The sequence below is a fragment of the Amphibalanus amphitrite genome, unplaced genomic scaffold (assembly GCF_019059575.1).
Source record: "Amphibalanus amphitrite isolate SeventyFive unplaced genomic scaffold, NRLGWU_Aamphi_draft 000733F_arrow, whole genome shotgun sequence".
Classification (NCBI taxonomy): Eukaryota; Metazoa; Arthropoda; class Thecostraca; order Balanomorpha; family Balanidae; genus Amphibalanus; species Amphibalanus amphitrite.
In genome coordinates, this window is record NW_024882227.1 from 90,428 (window position 1) to 102,746 (window position 12,319).

The 12,319-nt window shown below is 57.5% G+C and overlaps 1 protein-coding gene across 4 annotated transcripts; it reads right to left on the reverse strand.

The window, feature by feature from the left end:
* Positions 1-7,084: 7,084 nt before the first annotated feature.
* LOC122365350 (uncharacterized protein K02A2.6-like) lies at positions 7,085-10,507 on the reverse strand. Of its 4 annotated transcripts, none has more exons than XM_043336494.1 (4): positions 10,314-10,506; positions 9,601-9,749; positions 9,345-9,486; positions 7,085-9,002 (listed from the first exon to the last, which is right to left on the reverse strand). In XM_043336494.1, exons 2-4 carry the CDS (start codon positions 9,622-9,624, stop codon positions 7,297-7,299), a joined length of 1,872 nt encoding a protein of 623 aa, XP_043192429.1. In that variant the 5' UTR covers positions 9,625-9,749; positions 10,314-10,506; the 3' UTR covers positions 7,085-7,296. The 4 variants fall into 4 exon arrangements, with proteins under 4 accessions (XP_043192429.1, XP_043192426.1, XP_043192430.1 ...); XM_043336492.1 differs by having other exon boundaries at positions 7,519-7,708; positions 7,893-9,002; positions 9,601-10,506; XM_043336491.1 differs by having other exon boundaries at positions 9,601-10,507.
* Positions 10,508-12,319: the final 1,812 nt, after the last annotated feature.

Consider the following 12,319-nt stretch of genomic DNA (forward strand, 5'->3'; position numbering starts at 1 on the left):
CACAGCACGACGATTTCGACAGACACGACGTGTACGACCGAGCAATGTGTGTTAACTGGGTATCAATTGCACTCAAAACTTTTTTACCACCTCCTGGAGGATTCATTTTTACCGAACCCGCAAGACAAGAGTATATTTAAAGGGTACCTCGCTGCTACCATTATGTGCATGGTAACGGTACGTGGGTAAATTGAAGTTATTCGCCAGCAAAGAGTATTATTACCATGTAAATATCAATATTACTCTCGCAATCCTGAACAGGACGAAAACTCTTTCCTCCTAGGTATTGTGACTCGTGTGCAGGTGGTCGTTCCATGCGTGGATCTTGTTTACCCTCGTGAATATAATATTTGAAAGAGTATCAATCAGCCAATCAAAAACGAGATCGGCCGTTTGAAGGTTGAAGGCCGCGCGCATCTGTCAGTTTTCCGCCGTTGGTCTCCGAGAGAGGGTGTGCGCAGTGTCGGTGTGGCGCGAGGTGGCCGTTGGTGATTGTGCTTGTGTGCTGTTCATCGCCTATAGAGCCTCTGCGGACATTTTATTGTAAGTACCGATGTGATGGAGCATTACGTGCTGTTGAGTGGTGCTAGTTTGATCTGGCTTACAGATCCCGCGCACGGCCACGTGGCAGAGTGTTGTAAGTAGGTACATACACTTTGTTGTGATGCATTTTGTTGGTGACTTAGAAAAAGATAGAATAAATTAGAAGAGTTTACCCCGCGGTACGTGGTAAAAAACGTCTGCGTGCCTCGTACTCCCTCCCAGCGGATTTACTCTCCAGGGGAGAGTAAAAAAGTTTTCAGTGTGGCTACCAATCCGACTGCAGTCTTGGCGACCCGGCTGCTGACGTTCTCGACCGATCACGCTGTTCACGACTGATCGCACTGTGTCCCATTCGCGGGGTTCGGACCATGGCTATTCGGCATGGCAGTCTTGGCGTCCCGACTGTTGACGTTTCCAACACTACACGACCGACTTCACTGTGTCTCATTCATGAGTTAAACGGGTTACTCCTTGCAGTCACGGCGACCCGGCTGCAGCTTTTCTCTTACAACCCACACGGTTTTTTTTTCGACCGACCGCGCTGTATCTCATTCGTGAGTCCGTCAGACTGGATACTCAGCTTTGCAGTCGTGGCGATCCGGCTGCTGACGTTCCGACAGACCACACTGTGTAAACGAGGGTTGTAGGTCGTGTGTTCGTTCCTGTAACCGCATTTGGCTCAGACGTCCTTCGTTCCACTTCCCGACGGACCACTGGCACCCGACGGACGGCTGTCCGCGGTTCTGGTCGTACGTGGTGGTTCTGACATCGCCCGGCGGCCGGCAGTGACTGTTAGACCGGGGCCCGTCCCGTGGGAGTTAATCACTGGAGCCGGTAGTGGCGTAGTCATAAGATCAGCCCGACACTATACCTGGTTGGCAGTACTAATATCAGTATGCTGCGGCGCATTGTCCGTTTCTGCATCTGCTCCCCTTCCGGCTCGTATTCGGCCGATCATGATGCGCTGCCTTAAGGACTTCAGTCTGTCACTCCCACTCGCGCGGCTGGTGGCACGGCGGCACGCACGCACGCGGGCAGCAGACGCGCAGTATGCGTCATGCCTGGGTGCGACCGAGATTTGCGTTAGAAACATTTTGCAATGGCGGTAGGTGATATAATGAATAGCTTGTGATAGGTGTTATTAGTCACATTAGCATTCACATATTCCGCCCTCGCAGGAGGGCGCGATACTTATATAGTACGACATGCGTTACATGCATACGTTTCTGTGGTCCACAGCAGCGAGTATGGCGCATACGTACCCCGGGTTTCCGGCCGATGACAGCCATCCTTGCGGCCGAGACACAGCGCTGGCAGCGACTACTCGTCAGTTGCTGGTGAACAGTTTGTCCATCGCGACGCAACGGGCTTACGCTGCCGGCCAGAACTGCTATCTGAATTTTTGTCGTCGGTTCAGACTACCACCGGTGCCCGCTAGTCACGAGACGTTGGCTTATTTTGTGGGTCATATGCGTCGCTGTGGCCTGGCGTTGGCCACGGCGCGGCAATACTTGGCTGCTGTGCGGAGACTGCACTTGCAGTCCGGCCGGCCCCTGCCGGCAGGCCTACCACCTTTCACTGACGCCGCGATACACGGGTACCAGTTACGGATGGTACGAGCGTCTCCTAGAGAGCGACTACCGCTCACTGTCAATGAGCTCTGTCGCTTTAAAATGAGACTTCCTCGCGTCGGTCAGTCATTGTGGGACCAGCGCTGCATCTGGGCGGCATGTACGCTTGCGTTCTACGGAGGGTTTCGTAGCAGTGAGTACCTTGTTACCTGTCCCGGCCGTGGTTTGATGCGGCACGATGTCTACCTTACGATGACCTATTGCGCGGTGCGTCTCGGAGTCCAGAAGACTCGACAGCACGGGCAGCCGATGTGTATCACGCTGCCGGCCACTGGTACTGATACATGTCCAGTGCGTAGCCTACAGCAATATGTTGTGGCCCGCGATGCCTGCTTTCCCAGCGCAGCACCGTTGTTTGTCATGCAAGACGGTACACCACTCAGTCGCCGTCACCTCAATGCCATACTACGCGCAGTGCTCGGCACCGGCTTTAGTAGCCACAGCTTGCGCATTGGAATCGCCACGGCTGCCTGTGAGGCGGGCGTCGATGACTCTGTGATTCGTCGACTGGGACGATGGTCCAGCGAAGCGTTTAACGGTTACGTTCGGTGTCAGCGGCCGGAGGTAGCCCGAGCGCTACGACTGGTGTCCGCCAGGGCAGTTCCGCCACCATGAACAGAAGCCGACACGTGTCTTGTCTTCGGCACACCACGTGCAACGGCGTGTGGCCCGTCGTGCCCGCAGGTTAGCTGGCGACAAGGGATTTCGTTACCGTTCGTGATTCAGCAATACATGTTACTATCTGATCCAAGTTACTGACTTCGGCCGGGTATGCAAGTGGACGGTTAATTGCAGCATTGGATTCCGCCCGAGGGACAAGGGGTTGCGCGTGTCCTTTTTCCCGCGGGGAATAATTTCAGTCAGGCAGGGACATATATCAGAGCCTGTAGTTTTAGGACGGACTCTTCTCCCCCCCCCCCCATCCCAGACAGTGACGGTCCCTGTGGTCTGCATTGCAATCTGCCCTTTCATGGTGCACCCTGAAGTGTTACCCCTTTGTGCTGGTCGGGATCTGATTCCACACTGACTCGTGGTGCTCCATTTTAGGTGTTAGACCTGATGGGGTGCTCGGCGCTGGAGTCGCCCTCTCGCTCGTAGAGCCGTCGGCGGCAGCTCCTGCCGACCTTCCGCCGCTGCCCACCTGGGGACAGACGGGGGCGGCGCCCGCGCCGGTGTCTGACGCCGCGGCCCACTGCCCCGTCGAGCAGACCGGCTCTCGTCAGCCGCTGGCGCAGCCGGCTGTAGCCGACAGGCAGCCACCTGGCGCACCGCTCACAGCGGCGGGAGCGAGTGGTGCGCTCGCCAGCTCCACGACTTACGGGGCGTTCCCCCAGCCGCTGACGGGTGACGCGCTCTACGGAGGGGTTCCCCCCCGAGAGACGGGGCCGAGCGCGCCGCTGAGTGCCGTACTACTCGCGCCGCTCACTCCCGTGGCTGAACAGCCGAGGCCGTGTTTCGTCCCATCTTCAGCGAGTGGGGGACTGGCGTCGGCGACAGCCACTACGGCGGCACCACAGACCGGGGCGGCGGCCGGCCTCGCGGCCGCGCCCACCGCCCTGCACTACGGGGGAGCTGATGCAGCTACCCACGCGACTGGAGGCCCACCGCCACCGTCGTTTCCGGACGAGCATCAGGCGGCTCAGACACAGGCGCCGGCTGGTGCCCCCCATTTCTTCGGCTACGCGGGCCCGGCTACGCAGGGCGCCGGGGGTGGAACCACGACACGTGCCGGCATGACGTGGGCGCCGCCGTCGTGGCCGGCTCCACCGTGGGTAGTGCCCAGCGGGCCTGCTGTCGGCGGGGGCGCGATCAGTGGACCTGACATGTCGCCGGCCACCATGGAGCGTATAGCACGGAGCCATGGGACAGAAGTGGATAAGTTTGAAGAGCACGCGACAGCGAATGTCCAGTCACTGACCAAGCCGCCCGCGCCCGTACTGCGTCTGGCTGGCGTCAGCGACACAGCTGCGCAGAGTCTTCGTATCCGCTCGAAGTGCGTCTCTGTTAGTGAGTCGTACGGCAGCACGGAGCAGGGCCCGACGTCCGTCGCCGAGTATCTCGCACGCGTCGCAGAGCTCTCTACCTATCAGGTGTACCATTTTCCGGCCGTCGGTTTCCAGATGGCGGTCTACATGGCTTGGTTGCTGCGGCGCAGCGTTGGCCGTTCCATGGTGGAGGTCCGCACGGCGGACATGAGAGCTCGTGAGCTCATGGCGACACGACCGCAGCAGCTCATGACCGCGGTCGATTTTGACCATGTGGCGGCGTTGGGCCCGGCCCCCGTGACGGTGCCCAGGAGATTCAATCTAGCTACCAACTCGTTGTGTCGGAATTTTCAACAGGGCTTATGCAGCCCCGGATCGGTCTGTCCGTGGGGTCGGTACCACCCCCGCTGCGACATCTGTCGTAGCGTGCAGCATCCCACCGGCCAACACACCGGTTCGGCCCACCAGGCCGTACTCAGGCCGGGCCGTCAGCACGGAACCGGCGGTCGCAACTGACGACGCTCAGGTGTACGACTCCGGTGTTGACGTGGCGGCCCTCGACAGACTGCTGCGCCGCTGCCCAACCCTGTCACCTGCGTTGCGGGACACTGTGGTTCAGCGGTTTGTCGACGGAGCAGATATTGGCTACCGGGGATCTCCAGACGGTCGGAGTACGGCTAACAACAGATCTGCCCTGTTTCGTCACGCTGGAGTTTCAGCGGCCATCGCCGCGGAAGTGGCGACGGGGACAACTCGAGGACCGTTTCGGGTGCCGCCGCTGCCGGGGTTCATTGTTAACCCTCTCAGTGCGAGAGACAAGAGTGACGGAGGTACGAGACTTATTTTGGACCTTTCACAGCCAGCGGGTAGTAGTGTAAATGATGGAATAGATGTAGAAGATTTTCGTATGTCCTACACTCCCGTTAACGAAGTGTTTCGATTAATTTACGCAGCTGGCGGCCGTGGCGCGCTACTCGCTAAAGTGGACATTCGAGCAGCGTTCAAGCTGATACCAGTCCGCCCGGAGCAATGGCGACTGCTTGGCTTTAAATGGGACAGACATTATTATTTTCAAGTTGCTCTAAGTTTCGGTAGTAGGAGCTCCCCGCGTATATTTAACGATTTTGCCGATTGTTTAGAGGCATTGTTCCAGCAGCGTGCTGGAGAGGCCCAGGTGCGCAAATACCTCGATGACTTCTGGCTCGTAGCACCGTCCGGTTCTCCCGACGCCCAGCGAGCATACCATGCTATACATGATACTTGTGATATGATACGTGTCCCCCTCGCAGTCGAGAAATGTGTGGCGCCCACAACGTCCCTGACACTGCTCGGTATCCATATCGACTCTGTGGCTATGACGGTTGCTTTGCCCGACGACAAACTTCAGAGACTGAAAGAGACAATCGGTGAGCTCCTTCACAAACGAAAGTGCACAAAGCGTGAGCTCTTGTCCATCGTGGGACGGCTAGTCCACGCGGCTAAATGTGTACCACCCGGCCGCGCCTTTACCCGCAGACTGCTCGACCTGGCATGTACCGTCCCCGCGATAGAGCCTTGCCCGCGCCCATGCACCGGGTACGTCTCACCGCGGCGGCACGCGCCGACCTACGCTGGTGGGCTAAATACCTTCCGATGTGGTCCGGCACTTTCCCGCTGTTTCATCCCGACGACCGTACCGCGAATGCCGACGTTTTTTTCTACACCGACAGTTCTCGCTGGGGTACCGGAGCGTGTTTTGGCCAGCGATGGTGGCTAGTTCAGTGGCCGGAATGTATCACCCGAGAGACACACCAGTCCATGACGTGGCTCGAGATCATTCCGCTTCTCGTATCATGTGTACTGTGGGGCAGTCTGTGGTCTGGGAAGCGTGTACGAGTTTATTCCGATAACATGGGCGTGGTAGGATGCCTGTCGCGTGGATGGTCCAGCAATCCGAAATCATGGCCGTACTGCGTCATATTCTCTTCGCATCCGCATGCCAGAGTTTCGTGTTATCCGTGGCCTATGTACGTACAAACGACAACGGTCCTGCCGACAGTCTGTCGCGCGGTGATTTGCATCGTTTCCGATTGCTGCGACCGCACGCCCAGGCTGACCCTGATAGTTTGCCGCTCGGCCTGTCCGATTTCCTGAGTGATCCCAGCGGGGACCCGGCGCCTGTCACTGGAATCCAGTTGTGAATAGAACAATACCGAATACACGTACATACTTATGTTCGCAATAACATTCTGTCCTGTCGGGTGTTATTGGCGCCAGTAAGGTAAATGGGATACACTGGAGAGCGAGAGACGGGCGGCCGATAAACAGCCAACACTGATGAACGGAGCACACGATGCCGACAGCGTTACGGTGTTAACTAAAGATAACGCCAGTTATATGCCAGTTAACGGTAACGTAGCATCATTGCTCTTGCGCGCCCGTAAGCCTATGACGGAGCCGCACTGTACGGGCCGGTGTTCGGTGACCTTGACCTGACCGCGCCGGAGGGGCCGTAGCGCGGCCGGTGGACGGGCGAGCGCGAGGGGAGCGAGCCTCAGTGCGGGCTGGCGGCTCCGGGCGGCGCGGCGGCTCCGCCGAAGCGGGTTTCCGCCACCCACCCCATCCGACCAGCTTGCCCCTTTTCTATTCGTTTATCCCTTCCAAGTTCCACCATCTCCCTCGTCGCTCGTTTCTTTCTCTCCTTGTATCGCCAGTAAGGTAAATGGGATACACTGGAGAGCGAGAGACGGGCGGCCGATAAACAGCCAACACTGATGAACGGAGCACACGATGCCGACAGCGTTACGGTGTTAACTAAAGATAACGCCAGTTATGTAAGCAAATAATATTGATTTGTTTGAAAAAAACAATGTCATTTAAATATTTAAAAGTATTTATTTGTGTAGTGTCGTCCTGCCGTCCTCGTCCGCCACTCACAGTCACGTCTTCTCACATAGACGATGGTATTGAACTCAAAGAGACATAACAAAAGATATGCAGGACAGCGCGCTCCGCGCCTCTCAGTCCCCGGCCGGCGACTCCCGCCCGGGCGCCGCCCAGCCGCCCAGCCGCCCAGCTGGCCAGTCTGCCCCTGTGGCATGCTGTGCCGCCGCGAGCGCCCCGCCGGGCGGGCGGCCCAGACACTACATCTTTCCCCCCTACACAAAGGTACACCTACGGACACCAACGCACAGGTGCACGAACACGTCTCCCAGATCGCGTGCGGTGCCCATCACTCTGAGCACCCTCGAACCCGGAGCCGCTCGTCTCACTGGCCGGCGAGCGCGTCGCCGCCGCTGTGTCCACCGCGAGTGCCGCAGATGGTGACCCCGCACGTCGGGCTGACGATCCGGCCGCCGCTCTGGAGTCTGTGCCGACGCCGTGGCCTCAGCCGGAGGCTCGTCGACCGGCTCCGGCGGGGAGCGGACGACGGGAAGGTCCGAGAGCTGCGGCTGCTCGGCGTCTCCCAGTCCGGTCGGAGGCGACCCAGTCCAGCGAGTCAGCCTCTCGGCGTGGACCAGTGCTCCACTGTCCAGCCGGTACGCCGATGGTCCAACCAGCTCAGCGATCCTGTGAGGAGCAGAAAAACGGTCTCTACCTTTCCTGGGCACAGGCATGACACGGTACCTCACCCAGTCACCGACACTGAATGACGGTTTGACAGATCGGTTCCTCCTGTCCCAGTACACTTTCTGCCGCCTCTGCCGTTTAGCGACACGGTCCCTGGTACGGGCACTGTCGGCCGCTACCTTACCCGGAGGGTGCGTGGGTGCATGCAGCATCGTCCGGAGTTGACGACCATGCAGCATCTCCGACGGACTCAGGCCGGTGGTTGCATGAGGCGTCGAACGGTACGTCCTCAGGAACTGGCGCACCGCCTGTGACCAGTCCTGCTTCTCCTTGGACGCCGTCTGCAGCGCGGACTTCACCACTCTGTTCATGCGCTCCACCGCTCCAGCGCCTCTGGGGTGGTACGGCGTTACCCGTACATGCTGAACGCCGACCCTCCGCAGGTAAGCCGTGAACTCTGCGGACACAAAAGCCGTACCGTTATCAGAGACCACTTGTAACGGGTACCCCTCCCTGGAAGCAACCACCTCCAGGAACTCGATCGCCGCCTCCGTCGACGGGCTCGAGCAGAAGCCAACCTCTGGCCACTTGGAGAAGTAGTCCACCAGAACGATGGCGAACCGCTGCCGCTGTCCTCCGCCCTCCATCGGCCCGATGAAGTCGATCCCGACCTTCTCCCACGGTCCTTCAGGCAGCGGTACAGGGTGCAGCGGAGCGTTCCTCGGAGTAGCCGTCTTGTCGGAAGATGCACAAACCTCGCACGCTCTGACCATCTCTTCCACCGCTGCATCCAGTCCAGGCCACCAGAAGTGCTGCTTGATCCGCTGCTTCGTCAGGACTATTCCTTGATGTCCCTCGTGTGCTGCTGCTAACAGACGCTGTCGGAGGCTGGTCGGCACCAGCAGACGCTCTCCCCTGACCAAGACATCTTCTACAGCTCCAAGCTCCCCCCTGAAGCGGTAGAACGGCCTGAGAGCTGCCGGACAGTCTCCGTACCGCGTCGGCCACGGCCGTGGGATCTGCTCTGCCAGCTGCTGCAGCTGAGGGTCCGACCGAGATGCCGACACCAGCTCCTCCCTCGTCACCGCCTGCAGATGAGCTTCAACTGCTGCTACGGTGATGCTCTCGTCATCAGCTGCCTCCGTCACTGGTGCTGGCAGACGCGACAGTGCGTCAGCAGTGTTCTCGCCGCCGCCGGTGGCGTCCTGGTCTTCCGGCTCACTCAAGTGTACGTCAGCTTCTTGCTTCTGCTGAACTGGTGCTGCTACCTCCACCAGCCGAATTCTGTGAACCTCTGTGATGCGGGGAAACGAACATCCTTCATGTTCATCTGACTGATCAGCTACAGCATAAACCGTACTGCCATGTACGACTGAGATCTGGAGCAGTTTCTGCAAGTTACGGCCCAGCAGTGCTACCGATCCCTCCACCACGTACAGCGAGGCGGACACAGACAGACCACATGACTCAACATCACACTTCAGCACGCCAGCAACAGGTAACTCGGCACCCCCATAGGCCTGAAGTTTCACTGCGGCCGACTGTAGCGGTAAGTCACCAAACTGAGCCTGATACTGCTCCAACGGCAAAATGGAGACACCTGACCCACTGTCCACCACGAATTTCAGCCACTTGCCTGCTACCTTCAGCTGGATGTACGGACGAGTGTCTTCAGTTGGAGACGTCACTGCAACCGACAGCACTTGGACGCTGGCGACGGGCTTCTCTCCAGCAGTCTTCTCCCCCTTCTTCGGGCAGCATCGCCAGAAGTGGCCAACCTGGTGACAATCGTGACATACGGCGACACGTGCAGGACACTGCTCATCCGCACTCCAATGACCCACACGTCCACAAGCAAAACAGGTACCAGCCCGCCCTCCAGAGGGGCTTACCTTCCGTCTTGAAAGTGGAGTCATACTGCGCGTGCCGTGAGCGTACCGCTTGGTGGCCGTTGCTGCAACGCTGACCGGTGCATGCTCCCGCTCTGCAGCTGCAGTCTGCAAGCGTCCCACCGCCTGCTGTCGCTCCAGCGCCTGGTCCTCTGCAAGGGCAACAACCTCCAACCGAGGCAGAGTCAGATCATCCTCCCTGCAGAGACGTTCACGCAGACGAGCAGACGAGCACCCCTCTAGGAACTGGTCCCTGATCATTTCGTCTTCAAGGGCCCCAAACGCACACCTCTGGCTACGTTCTCTCAAGTTCGCCAAAAAGGTACGAACAGTGGTTTGGCCCTGGGTGCATTTGCGAAACAAAACTCTCTCGGTGATCACATCTGACTTTTTCTCAAACAAACGACTCAGTACGTCAACAGTGGCATCGACCAGTGACATTGTAGCAGCGCGCCCCTCAAACTTTGGCTCAACACCGCCCTGACTTGGGACCCCTGTTGGGCACTCCGCCCTGAACAGCCTCCTGGCTTCCTGTCCCACACAATGGAGAAGCAGTGCCTGACGCCTCTGCTCTCCCCAGTCAGTCCATCCAATGGCCATGGCATACACTTCAAAATCTGATAGCCAAGCAGACCATGACGTTAGCGGCTTGCCCGGGGTGGCTAACAAGGGAGCTGGCGGACGTATCCCCTCCATCTTAGCCGACTGCACTGTACCTTAAAGCTGGGAGAGTCGCAAATCCTCTATCCTCGTCGCCAAAATTGTGTACTGTCGTCCTGCCGTCCTCGTCCGCCACTCACAGTCACGTCTTCTCACATAGACGATGGTATTGAACTCAAAGAGACATAACAAAAGATATGCAGGACAGCGCGCTCCGCGCCTCTCAGTCCCCGGCCGGCGACTCCCGCCCGGGCGCCGCCCAGCCGCCCAGCTGGCCAGTCTGCCCCTGTGGCATGCTGTGCCGCCGCGAGCGCCCCGCCGGGCGGGCGGCCCAGACACTACAATTTGTAATGCTTAAAGGGAAACATTTTTGTGAGTAATTGTCTCGATTTTGACCATTAAACGGTATTGTATTTTTTGACGTCATCAAATAGCTCCAAAAAAGAAATGTAATGTTTTCATTCCGTTCAAGGCCGCTGAAGAAACGCGGGATCTTGCGTGGGACATTGTCCGTTGTTTGCCGCGCAGAGTTGTGCCGTGGTTGTGCCTTTTTCATCCGTTTCTTACTTATGTGTGCAATGTGCATGAAGCTTTGATTTTGTTTTTGGTTATTGTGTGGCCGGTCAGTCAAACGCCCCTGTAGAAACCGGACGCTGCGTTTGATCGAGACGGAGTCAGACGATGATTGCAGAAAGCCAGAAAGCTAATAATATTGAAAAGAGGGCCGGTTGCGTGGCATGTCTGTTCAGAGTTGACATTTTGCTTTACTCCAGTTTATGACCTGAGAGCCTGGCTGGAAGTGACGGATCCAAACTTTTCACGTTAAAATGGCTGAGGGTGCAATAATCTCTACATAGCGGGCTGGTATAGGAGCGTCTTGCTATGCTGCACCATAGCTGGCTAGTGATTCTCTTTTGGCTAGAAATGGCATTTAATCATTATCTCCACTGGCGAAAATGGCACTTGACATCACCGAATGCAACGTTCATGTTTGTTAGGATACATAAAATCAGGAAGATTACGCGAATTAGGTAGGCAAACGTGGAATAAAATAGGTGCTGGATGTTTTGGTTTTGGTGCTGAATCAGCAAACAGCAAATACGGAGTTCAACTAGACGATCTGGCAACTTTAGGCTGTGTGGAAGCAATTAGGTGCCAGATTCAGATATTAGGGTCGAATAAGCATTTTGGGGCTGATCAGCAATTAGGTGCCAGAAACAGCTTTTTAGGGACCAGAAACAAATATTCCCCATTATCAACGCTCCTACCAAGTTTCTGGGACCGATGGTCATGGACCTCACCCCAGTTGTGGCCCAGATGTGACGTCCCCCGTCCCAGTCGCCCGGTCCTTCCCTACTCCGGCGCGGCGGCGGCCAAGACCGCGCCGGTCCCCGCCACCGCTCAACCGGCGACTAGCGGGGACGAGCTGTCGCGCTGTCGCCGTTTTTCCTGCGTTGTCTATGGGGCTTCACAACGCACCGGCTGTCGCACCGGCGGGATTTTTCAGCCCCAGCTGTCTACAAAGAGATGACGCTGTTAAATTTTTGTGCCGTGGTCCATAGTGGCCCTCTATGGGAAGACAGCTCTGGCTTTAGCGGAAACGGACTAGTTATCTATTTTAAATGCATCAACTGAGATGCTCGAATCTGTCTCTTTATGCCTACGGCTGTCACCTACGCACGCAGGCGAGAAGCAGGTTTTTCACCTCTGCCGGGTGCGGTGAGTGCTTGGGGGCTGCTCGGCCTATCCTTTGGTCAGGCTCAGCCCCGGCAACTCACCAGGGCCGGGCCCAATTCATATAGAAAAGGTCAGTCGGCAAGTGTCACTTTGCCAAAGTGCCACTTATCAAAGGGACACTTTTGAAAACGTTGGTGCAGGTGTGTAAGGGTGGCTATATAAATCCATTTGTGGGGTCGCCCTTTCCAATAAGTGTCACGTAACAGCAATGGGACTCTATATGAACTGGACGCAGGGTGCTCGCCAAGACCAATGTCTCCATCCTATCATCCTTCCGGCTCTGAAATGGTCTTGTCAGACCGAAAGGGCATAACCCAACAAAACA

What these genes read in the sequence shown, in the direction of transcription:
- LOC122365350 (XM_043336491.1), bottom strand. Translation starts at nt 10,293, where the DNA reads ATGGAGGGGATACGTCCGCCAGCTCCCTTGTTAGCCACCCCGGGCAAG. An exon ending in CTCCACTTTCAAGACGGAAG is followed by an intron (nt 9,487 to 9,600) that starts GTAAGCCCCTCT and finishes GATTGTCACCAG; the next exon opens with GTTGGCCACTTCTGGCGATG. An exon ending in CATCCAGCTGAAGGTAGCAG is followed by an intron (nt 9,003 to 9,344) that starts GCAAGTGGCTGA and finishes CCCGCATCACAG; the next exon opens with AGGTTCACAGAATTCGGCTG.